General features: G+C 42.2%; 2 protein-coding genes across 2 annotated transcripts; one reads left to right on the forward strand and one right to left on the reverse strand.

Annotated features, from left to right (window-relative positions):
- Positions 1 to 699: 699 nt before the first annotated feature.
- Positions 700 to 7,635, forward strand: LOC119622587 (X antigen family member 3-like; the record flags this gene model as incomplete). The annotated part of the gene is made up of 5 exons (XM_073013204.1): positions 700 to 772; positions 1,598 to 1,599; positions 1,870 to 1,972; positions 4,340 to 4,465; positions 7,613 to 7,635. Coding segments are annotated over 5 exons (327 nt in total), but the record flags the coding sequence as incomplete, so codon positions are not given.
- A 3,247-nt stretch (positions 7,636 to 10,882) lies between these two features.
- LOC103247426 (X antigen family member 5) lies at positions 10,883 to 16,534 on the reverse strand. Its single transcript, XM_073013203.1, has 4 exons — positions 16,463 to 16,534; positions 15,858 to 15,963; positions 13,862 to 13,987; positions 10,883 to 10,905 (listed from the first exon to the last, which is right to left on the reverse strand). Exons 1-4 carry the CDS (start codon positions 16,532 to 16,534, stop codon positions 10,883 to 10,885), a joined length of 327 nt encoding a protein of 108 aa, XP_072869304.1.
- Between the last annotated feature and the right edge of the window lie 2,634 nt (positions 16,535 to 19,168).

The following is a 19,168-nucleotide window of genomic DNA, read 5'->3' on the forward strand; positions in this document are numbered from 1 at the left end:
GGAGGGGATTGGGGTACGATGGGGTGCGTGCTGGGGGTGCTGTTGAAGGTATCTGAGTCCCAGAAATGCCTCAAACCCCTGACAGAGGACAGATTGTAGACTCCCCAGCGGGGACCCAGGCATGGACAGCGTGGGCAGTAAGGAAGGGGCCTGGGAACTGGGAATGCTGTGGGTTGGTGACCTCAGCCCCGAAGTCTGTAGAGTGCCAGGAACAGGTGTCCAGTGAGGAGCACCCAGTGCTGTGTTGCAACTTCCCAACTCCACCGTGGAGGTTCGAATGGATGGGACTCTGTGGTCGAGCAAAACTTGATTTTAGGGAGGAACTGGGCCCAGGAAATGGGTGTGTGACAAACACTGTGGTCACTCCCAGTTTAATTCTCTAGCTCTATTTTCCTACACGTCTCCATGATGGAGATTCCAGTTGTGAAACCAAACCACATCAGGGATATCCAGTGTCTCTTGCCAGGAGCCTTAAGACATTACTTTGCTAGCTTGATCACCTTAAGTGACTGTGCAAGCATTCTATTCAGAAGACACACAAACTTATACTTGCCCTGGGACTTACCTTCAAAGTATTTTCCAAACTTCAAAAAAGTGACAAGTTAACATTTGGCCATGGAAGTGCTCGAATACTATCCTCTCAAGTGCCATTTCCCAATCACAGTATTCTGTATTCTCTTTGCAGAGTGAAATATAATTTGGCGAGGAAGATCAACATGTAGGCCTAGACCAAGACGAAGTTTACAACCTCCTGAGCTGATCGGGAGTATGTGTGAGTGCTTTAACATTCGTTGTTTTCTATTAGCAGAATGTTTTGTGTGTGATAGTGTTGTTGAACTAGTATATATACACTGTTAAAGGTCTTCTGAGCTGATAAAAAATGATCATGGCGTCTCATGAAGGAAAGACTGATCCAAGAGGATTACGTGTTGTGTGTGTGTGTGTGTGTGTGTGTGTGTGTGTGTGTGTGTGTGTGTGTGTGTTTGGAGATGGAGTCTTGCTCTGTCACCCAGGCTTGGCTCACTGCAACCTCCGTCTCCTGGGCTCAAGCAATTCTCCTGCCTGAGCCTCCCGAGTAGCTGGGACTACAGGTGCACGCTGCCACGCCCAGCTGATTTCTTTTTGTATTTTAGTAGAGATGGGGTTTCACCGTGTTGCCCAGGCTGTTCTTGAACCCCTGAGCTCAAGCAATCCACCTGCCTCAGCCTCCCAAAGTGCTGGGATTACAGGCCTGAGCCACTGCGCCCGGCCTACATTCTGGTTTTGCCTGGATGGATGACCTTGTGTTCCCCAGATTTTGCCCATGACTTCCTCCGTATGCTTATTCATAACAGATTGCACACATCCATCCCAACATAGATTAAACCACCTTCCAAAGCCCTTGAGGGTAACTCCGCCTTAGAGTAACCTCTCTGTGGGAAGAATAACTTGATGAATAATAAGTATATGAATAGTGTTGGAGAAATGTCTTTAGACTTACTTATGATCAGAAATATCTATGTATTCTGTTTATTTGCATTGTTGACATGTATTGATAACAATTTTTTTTTTTTTTCCCGAGACAGAGTCTTGCTCTGTCGCCCAGGCTGGAGTGCAGTGGTGTGATCTCGGCTCACTTGCAACCTCCACCTCCAGGGTTCAAGCGATTCTCCTGCCTCAGCCTCCCAAGTAGCTGGGATTACAGGCATGCGCCACCATGCCCGGCTAATTTTTGTATTCTTAGTAGAGACAGGGTTTCAGCGTGTTGGCTAGGCTGGTCTCAAACTCTTGACCTCGTGATCTGCTCGCCTTGGCTTCCCAAAGTGCTGGGCATGAGCCACTGCGCCCAGCCAAAACTTTTTATTTGTACACACACAACCACGGTCCCAGGAGCCCAGTGATGAGGAGCCTCAACAAGAGGAACCACCAACTGAAAGTCGGGATCCCACACCTGGTCAGAAGAGAGAAGATCAGGGTGCAGCTGATATTCGAGGTGCTGGGAAGGGAAAGAAAGAATGTCTATGCGGGGAGGAGGCCTATGTGTGCATCATGCATTATGCCGTGACCAGTAACAGGAGGAAAGAAAACATTAGGAAAGGATCGCAAACATTTGCTGAAAGTTGGCTGGAAAATTGAAGAGTATAGTTTACAGCTTCATGCAGTCCCTGGATATAATGAATCTTCTCTTACCTTTGAAATATATTTTGTATGCTTGAAAATACAGTCCTTGCTAAATCAGATGAAGCAGTTTAACTTTATGCATAAATATGCAGTATTTCGCTAGTTTAATTTGTTCTTCTTAGAATGTTGCTGTATGATCTTCTGAGGCATTGTGTCAATAGCGCTGTAAGCACCCTTTAACAGCATGTGGAGTGCCAAGTCATCCTACCTTATAACACCCTGAATAAAGCCCATTTGCATAAGGATGTTAGCCTCATTTTATTTTTTATTTTTATTTTTTTTTGGTAAGTATTTAAATATTTATTGAACATATAGTATGTGCCAAACACTGTGCTAAGAATTGAAGGTACAAGAGAAAACAACATAGATGAACCTCTGCCTTCTGCAATGTAGAGGTCCTGAGAGGTGAAATGACAAAACAAACCCAGAACAAGAATCTAGATCTCTTAGATCTGAATTGGTGATCTTTCTTAAATTTTCCTTCTAGAATACTTTTTTTTTTAAAAATTTATTTATTATTATTAAACTTCAAGTTGTAGGGTACATGTGCACAACGTGCAGGTTTGCTACATATGTATACTTGTGCCATGTTGGTGTGCTGCACCCATCAACTCGTCATTTACATCAGGTATAACTCCCAATGCAATCCCTCCCCCCTCCCCCCTCCCCATGATAGGCCCCGGTGTGTGATGTTCCCCTTCCCGAGTCCAAGTGATCTCATTGTTCAGTTCCCACCTACGAGTGAGAACATGCGGTGTTTGGTTTTCTGTTCTTGTGATAGTTTGCTAAGAATGATGGTTTCCAGCTGCATCCATGTCCCTACAAAGGACACAAACTCATCCTTTTTTATGGCTGCATAGTATTCCATGGTGTATATGTGCCACATTTTCTTAATCCAATCTGTCACTGATGGACATTTGGGTTGATTCCAAGTCTTTGCTATTGTGAATAGTGCTGCAATAAACATACGTGTGCATGTGTCCTTATAGCAGCATAATTTATAATCCTTTGGGTATATACCCAGTAATGGGATGGCTGGGTCACATGGTACATCTAGTTCTAGATCCTTGAGCCTCATTTTATTAATAAGAAAACTGAGGCTCTGAAATGGAGGTTTACCAAGAACCCTTGTACTCATGGAGACAGAATTCATATTTTGTCCCAAGGTTTGTGTTATCCATGTTGTAATAAGAAAAGGTCAGTGGTTTGGCTTAAGATACTTATTACTTGAATGTGTGTGTACTCTAAGGTAGTTTAGTGTTGGCTCAGGACAAAACACAGTTCAACGAAGCAGAATAGAAACTCCAGAAAAGAGCTCAATAAATGACAGCCACTCTTTGAGTGGTATCCTTTGATCGGTAATTTTTCAGGATGTTTGGTAAAAGGTGGATAACTCAGGACACTGGCATACAGGTAGCTATATTAGCATGATTTCGAAGGGGCTTTTAAAAGTCGTAGAAGCACTTTCATCATTAGAAAACTAAAAGTACCATAAGTTTATCCTGAATCAGAAGTTGTTTACTCACTAGATAGTACTTTTGCGTTCAACACTGGCAGAATTTGGGCCATGGAGTATTTTAGCAATTCGCTGTTAAGAGGTTTCCAGAATATGACTGTCAACAGTGACCACTAATTTCTTTGCACTCAACTTCCTGTACCCTCACTGGAAGACAGTGATTTTCCTGTTATTTTTGGTACATTATTCTAAATGTGATTCATTTATGTAAAGTTACATACAGGGCCCTTAGACCCAAGCATAATGTTAATTTATCTAAATAATTTTCAAGTCACCTCAACAAGGGATGGGTGTCACAACTGTAAGATTTCTCCTAGGCAGGCCAATACATTGATCTAATCCTTCAGAAAATTACATTTCATTTATGATTAAAATTCTATCCATGTGGCAGACTCCAGATTTCTTAGATAGTCGATATTCACTGTTCATAATACACAATGGTAAAGTATGGGAAATGTAGGTGTGGTGTGATTTATCCTCAGATTGTCATTTAAGATAAGAATTCATAATACAGGAAAACAAAAGTGTGCCATCTTTACATCACATTTATTACCACACTGGTCTACAGGCTTTTATTTCATAACACTGAGGAAAAGAGTACTATCTTTCCTTATTTGTCCTTCTTGTTTGCCTGCTTCAATCAAGAACCTCTGTATTTTTTAGTGTCTGACCTGGAAGCTGATCTCCAGGAGCTGTCTCAGTCAAAGACTGGGGATGAATGCGGAGATGGTCCTGATGTTCAGGGGACAATTCTGCCAAAAGCAGAGCAATTTAAAATGCCAGAAGGAGGTATGCTATCCATTAAGATGCAAAATTACGTGCTTTCTGTTTTTCACAATATTATACTTTTGATAATAAAAAGAGAGAACGTTACTGCCCCTTTAAAAACACAATTCAAATGCAGGCCTTCTTTGAAAAGTTGTTCAGACCCCAAATGCCTGACCGGAAGACTTAAACACTATCAGATACAGAAACAAATTGGGTCAAAGCCGTATTGAATCATCAAATATGAAAGCATCTTCTTACTTGTGACTATAACCAATAGCTAACTGTTTTCAGATTCTTTTCTAATCTCTGCTTTAAACAAATACATAATGCATTTGTAATACCACTTTGTGTGAAATATGCTGAGTACTGAAGGAGGTTCTAGTACCAGATCTAACATAATTTGTGAGATTTTGGGTGAATTCCAAAAATTCTACATCCATCTTTTACTATTGAAAATAGTAAATGCAAATCAGATACATTAAAATCTGTTTCAAGATTGATTTGTGTATTTTCATGTTCTGTTGGATAGAATACAAAGATATGATTTGTTTTTCATAACAGTTTCACTCCAGTTATAATATCTGAGTTGAGATTTCATGGTTCCTAAGAAAATGAGTGGGCAACCTGCTTGATGTTTGTTTTCCCGTATGGAGACCTAAATGACTGTTCTTGGATTTTGTTAAATTCCAAATTCTCTGGTTCTTAAAGAATAATTGCATTTTAAATCCTTCCCGCAGTGAACCCTTGAACGACTGAATCATAAAATGGCAAGAGACAGACAGGCTTCTGTTACCAATGAAGTAGGCAGCATGCATGTAGGTCAGTGATGCTCAAGGTGGGTGTAAGATGCCTGTGCTAAGCATGCCCCCTGCCCTTCTGTCAGTCTTCATGAGCTGCTGTGTGTAATTAGATTGAAGACACATATGATAGAATCCCCTCTAACCATATCATAGGTTACATATTACAGGTTTCTGCCTTGAGACATCGGATGATGCAATTTAAAGTTCAAAGACGATAACGTCCTCATTCGTGAGTAGTCGACATAAGTATCTTTTACACGTATTTTCCAAATTGCTGACTGTTAATTAGAAGAGCTTCTGAATTTCAAGGGAGCACTCCATATTTAGGGAAGAAATTACCTAAATGTTTGTACTCTACACTGCTGAACCATTCCATTAGACCATTTACATTCAAAGACAGTTTTCTTTGGAAGGCCGAGGCGGGCAGATCACGAGGTCAGGAGATTGAGACCATCCTGGCTAACACGGTGAAATCCCATCTCTACTAAACAAAATACAAAAAATTAGCCGGATGTGGTGGCGGGCGCCTGTAGTCCCAGCTACTCGGGAGGCTGAGGCAGGAAAATGGCGTGAACCCGGGAGGTGGAGCTTGCAGTGAGCCAAGATCAGGCCACTGCACTCCAGCCTGGGCGACAGAGAGAGACTCTGTCTCAAAAAACAAAACAAAAACAAACAAACAAACAAAAAGACCTTTTTCAGTCTGTTTCCAGGAGCCTACTGAAGAAGCCTCAACTGTATTCTTAGGAAGATTATAGTCTTAAATGCATAGATAACACATTACATGATAAAGGAGAAGAATAAAAAATAATAAAAGAGCAATAGAATAAATCTAAGGTAAAAGGAAAGAGGAAATGAATAAAAGACAGATACGAATCATTAGTAAAAGGAAAACGAATCCAAAAGTAACAAATTTAAAAGATTTTTTGGGGGGGAAATAGTTATGAATAGAGTATCCAGTAGTTTACACACTCGGAGAAAATGGAAAAAGGTCAACATGGAACATGAACAAGACACAGATATTGAATATAGGTTATAATTGAAAGTGAATACTCAAATATTTTCAGTGTATGGAAGAAATGGTTGATATGCTAGGCACATATACATTATTTATTTATTTATTTATTTATTTATTTATTTATTTATTTTTTTGAGACAGAGTCTCACTCTGTCGCCCGGGCTGGAGTGCAGTGGCCGGATCTCAGCTCACTGCAAGCTCCGCCTCCCAAGTTCACGCCATTCTCCTGCCTCAGCCTCCCGAGTAGCTGGGACTACAGGCGCCCGCCACCTCACCCGGCTAGTTTTTTGTATTTTGTTAGTAGAGACGGGGTTTCACCGTGTTAGCCAGGATGGTCTCGATCTGCTGACCTCGTGATCCGCCCGTCTCGGCCTCCCAAAGTGCTGGGATTACAGGCTTGAGCCACCGCGCCCGGCCTCATTATTTAATATATCCCTATAATATGTGAATACCTAAACATCACAAAGACTGGAAGAACTTCTGAAATTTGCTAGTTGTCCCTCAAAAACACTTTTAGAAACAAATAGTTGGCTTCTCCAGATGTCTTACTGTCCTTTCCATTTTCCTTTCCTATCCCTGTATTTCCGTTTTTTTTTTTTTTTTTTTTTTTTTTTTTGCCACACTGTTCATGATATATAATGGTTTCACGTTTTGACATCAGAAATGATAGTGATAGCTTAAAACTAGTGTGACCATATAATTAATTACACAAACGGGAATGCTTTCAAGTGTCAAAAGGCAGTATTCATATTGACATTAGCACTTTAGGTGAAAATTGGGGGAAAATGATTACGGTACCTTAAAAACCACAGAAGGGTAAACTAGCCCAAAGACACATTTTTGCACTTCAGATACAACAGATAAAAAACAAATGCAATAAAATGTTTTCTTAAAAGATAGTTTTCAGACTATTTCCAGGAGTCTACTGGACATCCAGAATGTGGTTTCAAGCCAAAGCATTAAATTAAACATTTTTTTTTTTTAAATTCCTTTTGTTTCTTAACATTTTTTGTGTGTTGGTTATATTTTTAGTAAAAGTATACACAATGTTTGCTTTCTGCTTTGACCACTTTTTAATAGGTTCACCTGATTTAAAGTGTTCTGGCCTCTAACTCTCTTTTGGTTTCCTTGTAGCACTGGAAACCAGGATGTGTTTAAAAAGTATTGATAATGTATATGCTTGGAAATCTATCTTCAAAATCTCTACAGAGGCCTAACTGCATGTAAGCCAATGGGTGACTCATAGGCTTCTGGTTTTAGTCCACTGTATGCAACTAAAACACTGGTATCCTTTGCATACCTTTAATGTCACCTAAATACAGTTCTGCTAGTAATGTTGTTCTTCTATTATAGGTGAAAGGCAACCACAGGTTTAAATGAATACAAGCTGAAAGAACACAAACTGGTTTTGTATTAGACATTTGACTTAAAAATATCTCAGAGGACCTCATATGCAGAAGGAGGGCAGGGAACACTTGTGGAATTGTAGTGATCGCTACATGGTTGGATGACCAAACCCTGAGTCACAGTGATGAGCCACGTGGATGTCCGTCTGCAGAGGGTGGGAGGGGAACACCACTGGCCTCTGCTTGAGGAGCCCTGCAGCAGAGTGACACCAACCTGCAGTACTGATCTCAGTTATGCCCTAAGGGTCCCAGACATAAGCAGCCTATTGGTTAGGGTTCCTCGGGGTGTGTGTGTGTGTGTGTGTGTGTGTATGCGTGCACACGTGTGTGTGGGTGGGTGGAGAGAGAAAGAGAGAGAGAGAGACTGAGTTTGAAGACCTAGCCCATGGAAGTGTTGCGACTGGCAAGTCCAAATCTCACGGAGCAGGATGTCAGGCTGGAGACCCGGGGAAGAGGTGATATGAAAGGTCAAATCCAAGGGCAGTGTGGAGGCAGAATTTCTTCATCTTGTGGAGGACCCCAGTCTTCTTCTCTGAAGGCCTTCAAGGAACTGGATGAGGCCCACCCACATTGGGGAGGGCAATTAGGTTTACCAAAAGTCTGCTGATTTAAATGCTAGTTTTCACGTAAAGAAAACCCTTCACGGAGACATCTACCCTGGTCAAAGTGAACATTTCTCATGCATCGTGGCGTAGCAAAGTTGACACATCAAATTTCCCATCACATTCATCTTATACGAATCCTATTAATGCTGAAGGTCTATCTGACAAAGGCAGGTGACTTCCTAACTAACATTCTGTATTAACCATTTTTATCCAACTCAAGCCAGCATTTCAGACTCAGCACAACTATGGCCAGGAAGCTGAAGTTGATGTGCACGCCCTCCCGGGATGAGGCAGTGATGGGATATTCAGGGCACACAGGTAAGAACAATCCCAGAGGGCACAGGTGATACCCCTGGACTACAAGACTTTACCCTTGTTAGGACACCCCCAGCAGGACATACAGTCATCGGGCAGAAGCTGGCCAAGGCCTCCATTGTGCCATCCCACAAAGAAACCTTTCCCTCTAGGGTTCCCCGTTCAGTCTAAACAACTGATTTGCATCTTTGGTTTAGGGGAACTGTCAGCAGGCAAGTCAGTTCAGGGTAGTCACTGACACAGGTCCCTCCTCTTCACAAGCATGGATGACATCCCTAAGGTGTTCTGTGCGAGATGTTCGGGAGCTGGGTCACCCCTGCTGTCCCATAGTTGCAGCTCGGTAAGGTGTGATCTTGGGTTCAGGATTCAGTGTGGTTTCAAAATTGGCCTTAGGGTATGACTGTGGGCTCCTCACAGGCAGAGAGACCCACCATCTGTACTGTCACTGAGTTTCTCCAATTCCGTGTGGTACCCTGGGACTAGGGACACAGTGCTGACACAATGCTAATCTTGCTTTTGCTGAGTCTGCAAGTAATCAACCACTTTGATTCATTTGGGCTCATTGTCTTCTTACCCGCCAAATTGATGAATATATGACAAGCCAAAATAACAACTGCACTGGTGATCCTTGTGGCCCCGTTAGCCACCATAGGGCTGCTTAGGGACTGCCTGAGCTCTTGACACACTGTGATATTGAGTTGTGTGGTGTTGACTGACTGGAATAGACTTATTCTTCATGGCATCACACACATCAAACAAGTTTTCAGCACATAGTACTGACATAGGGTTGGCCTTGTCACACCTCGGTGATTTACAAATCAGCTTCAGAATCAATGCCGTGTCTGATGCCAGCTACACTGCTATTTAACTTTCATATTTACGTGAAATCACCTTCTGAAGTCAAATGCATTTAAAAAGGTAGACCGATATTCCTACTTGAAATTCCAAAGCAGTTATCACATACTAGAGATGTAGTTGTAAAGAAAAATGGAATGAAAATATTTGACATTTTAAAGGGATTAAGGAAAGATAACTAGTAAATTTATCTGCAATGTAATGCCTGCATCTTGTTATTTCATTTATTCTTCATAGCAAGTATTTAGTGTAAGTATTCTAATTTCACTTTAAAAATGGGGAAACTGTCCCACAGGACGTAAGTATCTTGCCCACCATCTCAAGGCCAGTGTGTAAGAGGCAGGAGGGAATCCCATGGCTATGCCATGCCATCGTGTGTAAGGAGACAGTGTAGGTAGGATCCAAGTAATTTTGCTTCATCAAGTTGCCCTAGTTGCTTTCCCCTTTCTTCCACCTAGGCCCTAGTTCTTTCATCCAGCTCGATAGCCCGGGGAATTCTCACATATTTTGTGGAAAATAGGATATCCTAACAAAGGATGCAGATAAAGAGATACGTAGGGGAAGGAATAGAAGGAAGAGGTAGGGGGCTTCCATGGCCTCTACGGGCATGCCACTCTCCATGTGTTCCGCTAGGCAAGAAGCTCTCTGAACCCTGTCCTTTTGGGTTTTGATGGAGGTTTTCATCATATAGGCATGATTGACTAAACTGTTGGCCCGCCATTGGTGATCAACTTAATCTTCAGCCCCTCTCCCTGTCCTGAAGGTTGGGGATGTGGCTGAAAAGTCCCAACCCTCTAATCCCCCATCCTAGAGCTACCTAGGAGCTGCCAGCAAATGGTCAACTCACTAGCATACAAAAAGACATCACTATGTGGAGATTCCAAAACCTGTAGGAGTTGTATGACAGTAAGCAGGGTCCAGGACCAAATATATATATTCACAATATCACACATGTGCATACCAGCTCAATCAGAATGCAGAGTTGCAAAAATGATACTATATTTTATTCAGACAGAGTCGCATTCACCCAGGCTGGAGCTGCAGTGGCGTGAACATGACTACCTACATCCTCGACCTGCTAGGCTCAAGGGATCCTCCCACCTCAGCCTCCAGAGTAGCTGGGACTACACCTACATACATATGTGCATATATTCATGCATTCATTCATCCATTTTTGTAGAGAGGCGGTTTTGCCATGTTGCCCAAGCACGTCTCAATCTCCCAAGCTCAAGCAATCTTCCTGCCTCAGCATCCCAATGTGCTTGGATTACAGGAATGGGCCACTGCACCCGGCCAAAATGTTCAATACTGTCTAATATGTGAGAATAAATGAACAACAGGTGTGTGATACTTCTTTGGAGAAAACTGGAAAACTTTATTGAGATTTTTAAAAGTCAAATATCTCGGATAAGTCCAGTTTGCATTCTTTCGGTTGTCTTTGTTTAAAGCTGTGGTTTCCCTTCCCCTGCGATAGAAACATAACAGAAGGGCACATTACCAGAAGAACTCTATTCAGATGAAATTAAAGGTATGCAAAGGACACCAAAGGTTTAGTTTTATACAATGGACTAAAACCAGAATCCGAAGAGTCTCCCTGTGGCTAATATTCAACTAGACCTCTGTAGAGACTTTGAGGATACACTTCCAAACATATACATTAGCAACATTTTTAAAACGCACCCTGCTTTTCGTGCTAGAAGGAAACCAAAAGACAGTCTGAGGACAGATCACATTAAATCAAGTGAACCTATTAGAAGGGGCTTAAAGTAGATGGCAAACAATGTGTAGAGTTTTACTGAAAATACAACCAGAACACAAAAAAACCTAAGAAACAGAAGGAATTTCTGAAAAAATTCCTCCAGAAAAAATGCATAATTTAATGTTTTGGCTTGACAGTATGGTCTGAATGTCCAATAGGTTCCTGCAGACAGTCTGAAAGCTATCTTTTGAGGAAACTGTTAATGTCACTTTAGGAAATACATTAGTGAAATGAATAGAAAGGCCAGTATTGCATTTGTTTTTTCTCTATTGTGAAGAAGTGCTATGATACTGCTTTGAGCTAGTTTACCCCTTTGTTCTTTTTTAACGTACACTAACCATTTGCATCCAGTTTTCACCTATAGTCCTCATGTCAATATGAATAACGACACTTTTTTCACTGGAAAGTATTCCCATTTGTATAATTAATTAAATGGTCATAAAAGTTTTAACGTATCACGATCATGATTGATATTAAAATGTGAAAGAGTTATACATCATAACCAGTGTGGGGGAAAAAAAAAAATGGAGAGGGAAATGAAAACGGAGAGTAAGACATCTGGAAAAGCTAAATATTTGCTTCTAAAAGTAACTGTTTTTGAGGGACAACTAGCAAATTTCACAAGTTCATGCACAGTCCTTGTGGTGTTCAGATATTTAGTTATTGCAGGGATATATTAAATAATGTAGGCATCCCTAGTGTGTCAACCATTTCATCCATACTCTGAAAATATTGTGTTTAAGAATGTATTCACTTTCAATTATGCCCTACATTCAATATCTGGGTCTTGTTCACATTCCGTGTTGTGCTTTTTCCAGTTTCTTCAAGATTGTTTCATCTGCTGGATGCTGTCTTCCTAGCTATTTCTCAAAAGAACGATCTATTAAATGTATTACTTTTCGATTAGTTTTCCCTTTGTTAATGATTCATACCTTTCATGTACTGCCTGTTTCCCTTTCCCTTAAGTTTATTCTGTGACTCTTTTATTAATTTTTATGTCTCAGTATTATTTTCTTGTATCATGTAATTTGTTATCTATTTTAATAAGATATGCATTTAACGGTATGACTGTCCTAAGAATACAACTGAGGCTTGTTCAGTAGGCTCCTGGAAATCGTCTACACACTATCTATTAATGTAAATAGTCTAATGGAGTGGTTCACCAGTGTGGAGTAAATCATTTAGATAATTTCTCCCCTAAAAATGCAGTGCATCCTTTAAATTCAGAAGTTCTTCTAATTACGTCAGCAATTTGAAAAACGTGTAAAAGATACTTATGTGGACTACTCAGGACTTCGTACGTTACAGTCTTTGAACTTTAAATCATATCATCTGATGACTCAAGGCAGAAACCTGTAATATATAACCTCTGATATGGTTAGAGGTTACCGTATGTGTCTTCAATCTAATTACACACAGTAGCTCATGAAGATTGACAGGAGGGCAGGGAGCATGCTTAGCACAGGCATCTTCCAACCACTTTGAGCATCACTGACCTACATGCAGGCTCCCTACTTCATGGGCCACAAAACCTTGACTGTCTCTTTCTATTTTATTATTCAGTCATTCAAGGTTTCGCTGTGGGAAGACTTTAAAACACAAATCACTGGGTCCAGCGAGGGAGGTGGTTCACACCTGTAATCCCAGCATTTTGGGAGGCCGAGGCAGGTGGATCACTTGAGGTCAGGAGTTCGAGCCCAGATTGGCCAACATGGTGAGCCCCTGTTTCTACTAAAAATACAAAAATTAGTTGGGCATGGTGGCATGCACCTGTAATCCCAAATACACGTGAGGCTGAGGCATGAGAATCGCTTAAACCCGGGAGGCGGAGGTCACAGGGAACCAAGATCGGACCACTGCACTCCATCCTGGGCGGCCGAGCGAGACCTCGTCCGAAACAAAACAAAACCAAACCAAACAAAACAAAAGCAAAAATAAAAATAAAACAATCATTGTTTAAGAGTCTGAGAGAATTCAGGATTTGACAAAATTCAAGAACACTCATGAAGGTCTCCTTACGGAAAAACAAACATCAAGCAGAGTGCCCGCTTGTTTTCTTAGAAGCAATGAAATCTCAACTCAGATATTACAACTGGACTGAAGCTGATCGTTATGATAAACAAATCATGAAAATCCGAGTATCTTTGCATTCTCTCCAACAGAAACAGAGCATGTAGAAATCAGCACTGAAGTGGATTTTAATCTATCTGATGTGCATTCACTACTTTCAATAAAAGCAAAAATGGGTGTAGGATTTATGTGATTTGTCCAGAAGCTCACAAATTATGTTAAGAGCTGGTACGAGAATCTCCTTCAGGGATCAGCATATTTCATACAAAGTGGTATTACAAGTGCATTATGTTTTTGTGAAAAGCAGAAATCACAAAATAATCTGAAAATTGTTAGCTGTTGGTTATACTCAGAAGTAAGAAAATGCTTTGCTATTTGATGATTCAATATGGCTTTGACCCAATTTGTGTCTGTATCTGATAGTGTTTCAGTTTTGCAGTCAGGCTTCTAGGGTCTGAATTACCTTCCAAAGAAAGTCTGCATTTGAACTCTATTTTTAAAGGGGCAGTAAGATTCTCTCCTTTTATTATCAAAAGTATAACATGATGGAATACAGACAGCACATAATTTTGAATCTTAAGGGGTAACATACCTCCTTCTGGCATTTTAAATTGCTCTGATTTTGGCAGAATCTTCCCCTGGACATCAGGACCATCTCCGCATTCATCCCCAGTCTTTGACTGAGACAGCTTCTGGAGATCAGCTTCCAGGTCGGGCACTGAAAAATACCAAAAGGATGTCGACTGGAGCAACCAAACAGGAATGATAAATAAGGAACTGATCCTTTTCTTTTCCTCGGTGTTATGCAATAAAAGCCTATAAGCTACTGTGGTAATAAATGTGAAGCAAAGATGTCCCACGTTTGTTTTCCTGTGTTATGATACCTTATCTTAAATGACAATCTGAAGATAAGTCTCAGCACACTTACATTTCCCATACTTTACCATTGTGTATTATAAACACACAGCTACCTAGGAAAACAGGACAGCCTCACGGATAGCATTTTAATCGTAACTTCAGTGTAATTTTCTGAAGGATTAGATCAATGTATCGGCGAGCCTATGACAAATCTTATGGTCCTGACACTCATCCCCTGTTGAGGTATCTTGAAAATGTTGGGGTTAAACTTTATTAAAGTAATTCTTAGATCCAAAGGCCCCTATATGTGACTTTCCATACATGAATGTCATTAAGAAAAAAAGTACGAAATATAACAGCAAAACCACTGTCTTCCAGTGGGAGTGCGGGAACTGAAGTGCAAAGAAATTAATGAGCGTTGTTGACAGTCATATTCTGGAAACCCCTTAACAGTGAATTGCTAAAATAATCCATGGCCCAAATTCTGTCTCTGATTAGTTTGAAAACGCTATCCGTTGAGAAAACAATTTCCGTTTCATGATAATCTTATCGTACTTGGAGCTTTCTAATTATAAAAATATTGAAACAACTTTTCAAAGCCCCCTCCATATCCTACTAATAAAGTTACCTGTACGCCAACGTCCTGAGTTATCCACCTTTTACCAAATATACTGTGAAAAATATACACCAAAGGAAACAGTGGCTGTCATTCATTGACCTCTTTTCTGGAGTTGCTATCCTGCTTCACTGAACTGCGTTTTGTCCTGAGCCAATATCGAAGTACCTTATAGTACAGACACATTGGAGTATTAAGCATCTTTGAGCAAAATATCATTCACATTTTCTAAAACAGATGGTAGGAAGAAAGCATACCTTGGAACAAAATACGAATTCCTTCTCCATGAGTCAAGTTTTCTTGGTAAGTCTCTATCTCTGAGCCTCAGTTTTCTTATTTATTTATTTTTATGTTTTGAGACGGAGTCTCGCTATGTCACCAAGGCTGGAGTACAGTGGTGTGATCTCGGCTCACTACAACCTCTGCCGCACGGGCTCAAGAAATTCTCCTGCCTCAGCCTACTTAGTAGCTGAGATTACAGGTGTGTGCCACCACGCCCAACGAGTTCGTATATTTTTAGTAGAGACAGGATTTCACCATATTGGCCACGGTGGTCTCGAACTCCTGACCTCAAGTGATCCGCCCACCTCGGCCTCCCAAAGTGCAGGGATAACAGGAGTGAGGCACTACGCCCGGCCTCCGTTTTCTTATTTACAAAATGAGGCTAAGATTCCTTTGCAAATGGGCTTTATTTGGGGTGTTATATGGTAGGGTGACTTGGCACTCCACATGCTATCAAAGGGTGCTTACAACACTGTGAACACCATGGCTGAGAAGATCTCACTGCAACGTCCTAAGAATATCAAGTTAAACTGGTGAAATAATGTACATTTTTATACAACCAATTAAATGGTTTCATCTGATTTAGGAAGGACTATATTTTCAAGCATACAAAATGCATCTCAAAGAAAAAGAGAAGATTCATCATATCCAGGGACTGCAGGAAGCTGCAAACTATACCCATCACATTTCCAGCCTCTTGCAAAACTCTCAGCAAATGTTTGAGATCCTTTCCTGTTGTTTTCTTTCGTCCTGTTACTGGTCATGGCATAAGGCGTCATGCACACACAGGCCTCCTCCCCTCATAGACATTCTTTCTTTCCCTTCCCAGCACCTTGAATCTCAGCTGCACCCTGATCTTCTCCTCTCTTCTGACCAGGTGTATGATCCTGACTTTCAGTTGGTGGTCCTTCTTGTTGAAGCTCTGGCACACTGGGCTCCTGGAACAAGGGCGGGGACATGGTGTGTGCATGTGCAGATAAAAAATTCTTGTTATCAATGCATGTCAATAATATGAATATACAGATTACACAGATACTTCTGATCATATACATGTTTAAAGACATGCTCCAACACTATCCCAAAACTATTCCACATACTTATTCTTCATTAAGTTACTCTTCTCATAGAGAGGTTACTCTGAGACCGTTACCCTCAATGGCGTTGGAAGCCATTTTAATTCATGTGGGGTTGAATGGGTGTAACGTGCTATGAATAAGCATGAGGAGGAAATCACCAGTCAAATCGAGGAACACAAGTTCACACATCCAGGCGAAAACAGTGTGTAGTCCTCTTGGGTTACTCTTTCCTTCATGAGATGCCATGATCATTTTTTATCAACATGGGAGACCTTTATCAGTGTATCTATACTAGTTCAACAATAACTACCACACAAAAAAACTTCTGCTATTGGAAAAAATCGAACGTTAAGTTACTCACAGGCATAGGCCCAACCAGCTGAGCAAGTCGTAAACATCGTCTTGGTCTATATCTTCTTCCTCGCCAACTCATATTTCAGTCTGCAAACAGAACAGTGTGCACTTTGCGGAGGCTGAGGAGGATGGATCACCTGAGGTCCGGAGTTCGAGGCCAGCTTGGCCAAAATGGTGAAACCCCGTCTCTACTAAAAATACAAAAACTTAGCCGGGCGTGGTGGTGAGTGCCTTAATCCCAGCTAGTCGGGAGGTTGAGGCAGGAGAACCGCTTGAACCCGGGGGCGAGTGCTGCAGCCAGCCGAGATCGCGCCATTGCACTCCAGCCTGGGCAACAAGAGCAAAACTCCATCTCAAAAAAACCAAACCAAACCAAACCAAACCGAAAACCAGAATACCGTGACTGGAAAAATGCATGTGAGTGGATACTACATTTGAGCACTTCCATGGCCAAATGCTAACTTGCAATTTTTAAAAATTTGGTAAGACATTGAAAGGTAAGTCAGAGGGCATGTATAAGTGCGTATGCCTTCTGAATCGAATACTTGCACAGCCACTTATGTTCGTCAAGCTAGCTGAGCAATGCCTTAGGGCTTATGGCAAGAGACGCACGGTATTTCCAATGAGGTTTGGTTTCACAGTTGGACTCTCCATCGCGAGACATTTAGGAAAATACAGCTTGAGAATTAAAATTAAAGTGCCCATGGCTTTTGTCACACACCCTTTGCTAGGGCCATTTCCCCCCTAAAATCGAGTTTTGTTGGAATGCATAGCCCCTCCCACCCATTCGAACTTCCAAGATGGAGCTGAGAAGTTGCCACATAGCACCGGGCAGTCCTCACCGGGCGGGCACCTCTGCGGTTCATTATACAAACCTTGGGGTGGCGGTCACCAGTCTGGAGTGTTCCCAATTTCCAGGCCCCTTCCTTACCGCCCACGACATTCCAGGCCTGATGCCCCTTGAGGAGTCTGGAATTTGTCCTCTGTTGGAAGTTTCAGGCGTTTCTGGGACTGGAATACCACCAACAGCACCCCAGCATCGCCCCAGCTTCACCTAACCCCCGTCCCACTCCGAGGCCCTGCTTCTTCCTTGGTTCTGACCCCGACAAGACAAGAAGGCCCATAGCTGCGGGGCCGCACGAGAAGGACGACGACATCAAGCCCCTTCTCACTGGGAGTCACCAATCATGCGCCCCGACCCTCTGGAAGCCCGCTGGCTCCTCCGCACTCTCACTCACGCTTCAACTCCCAGTTGGAGCGACCTGTGGACCTACTGGCTGCGTCTCAGCAGGGGAGAAAGAATCCAGACCTCAGGGACCCGAGCTGCAGGATCACAGCTCCCTGGCGTTCACCATACGGGCGAAGGGCCAATGGGAGGACGCCCAATGAATATGCGCACTGAGGGGGCACCAAAGGAGCATGCGCAGTGAGGTCCCCTCTTGCCTTAAGAGCCGCGTTGCGCTTCCTTGTCTCCCCATGCCCTGTCCTCTGCTCCTTCCAAGGTCCCCACTAAGGACTTTGGAATCCATCCTCTCTGTGTGGTATTTTTTATGCCTCTGAGACTGAAATACTGCAAATAATGTCACCCTTCAACTCATTCCGTGTTCATCTGACCCTCCTCCCCACTATGCCCTTACTTCTTCCCCTGCCCAGGACCCCACAACAGCAAGGCCATGGTGATGTCGCTGCCTTTTAGTAGAAGGATGAGGATCTATATGAGGCCATGGACCGAGTGGTCCAACCTACGGGAAGCCCTTCTGCTTTCCCTCCCACTCACTGACACTTCAACTTCTGGGAGGACTGCTCTGCTGACCTACCAGCTGTGTCATAGTTGGCAAGAAAGAAGTCATGACGTTTCCTTCCACAGCTCTGCAGGGATAGAAGACAGACAGCAAGTCACATGGGCAGCAGGAACTTGCTTAGCAAGGGGCATGCCCACTGAGTCTGCCACTTGCAGGGTCGACCATGGTTTTCCTGCTGTTCTCATACCCGCATCCACAGGGTGTTTGTAGTGGAAAGAAAGGCACTTAAGAGAGCATTTGTTTTTCTTTGATCAAACAATCTCATGCATTGAGAAACGTTGGGAACACACAGTCCTATGTCACCCTTAATGGAGGATGTGTCTCAGAAAAGCCTGTTGTGAAAGAAAGAAACTATTTTTATATCTTTATTTATCAATGCTTTTTTTTTTTTTTCTCTCAGACAGGGTGTGGCTTTCTCTCCCAGGCTGGAGGGCAGTGAGATGACCATACCTCACTGAAGTCTGGATCTCTTGGGCTCAAATAATCCTCATACTGAAGCCTCTCAAATGGGTGGTACTACAGGTGCGAACACCACACCTGAGCAATTAATTTATTTTTTAGAACATTGTCTCAAAGACGCTGGTCTTGAAGTTTTGGGCTCAAGCGATCATCCCACCTTGACCAATTTTTACACATGCTTTGATTAATCACTTTTTTCCTCTGGTTCTCGGTTTTCTGTCATGCTTCTAATGAATGGAATGGAATAAACTTTTCTGCAGACTAAATATATTCACACATGCTTAATTTTGTTTTTTTTTTTGAGGGGGGTGTTATTGCACATTTAAATCTCTGGGCTAGTGACTGATTTGCCTGAATATACCTGTAGGCCATTCAGATCGTGTATTTTGATTCAGAAATATACGTACATATTGATGACAGGATCTAGGCGCAGTCTCCTGTGACATGATGCA

Source organism: Chlorocebus sabaeus, chromosome X (assembly GCF_047675955.1).
Source record: "Chlorocebus sabaeus isolate Y175 chromosome X, mChlSab1.0.hap1, whole genome shotgun sequence".
NCBI classification, from domain to species: Eukaryota; Metazoa; Chordata; class Mammalia; order Primates; family Cercopithecidae; genus Chlorocebus; species Chlorocebus sabaeus.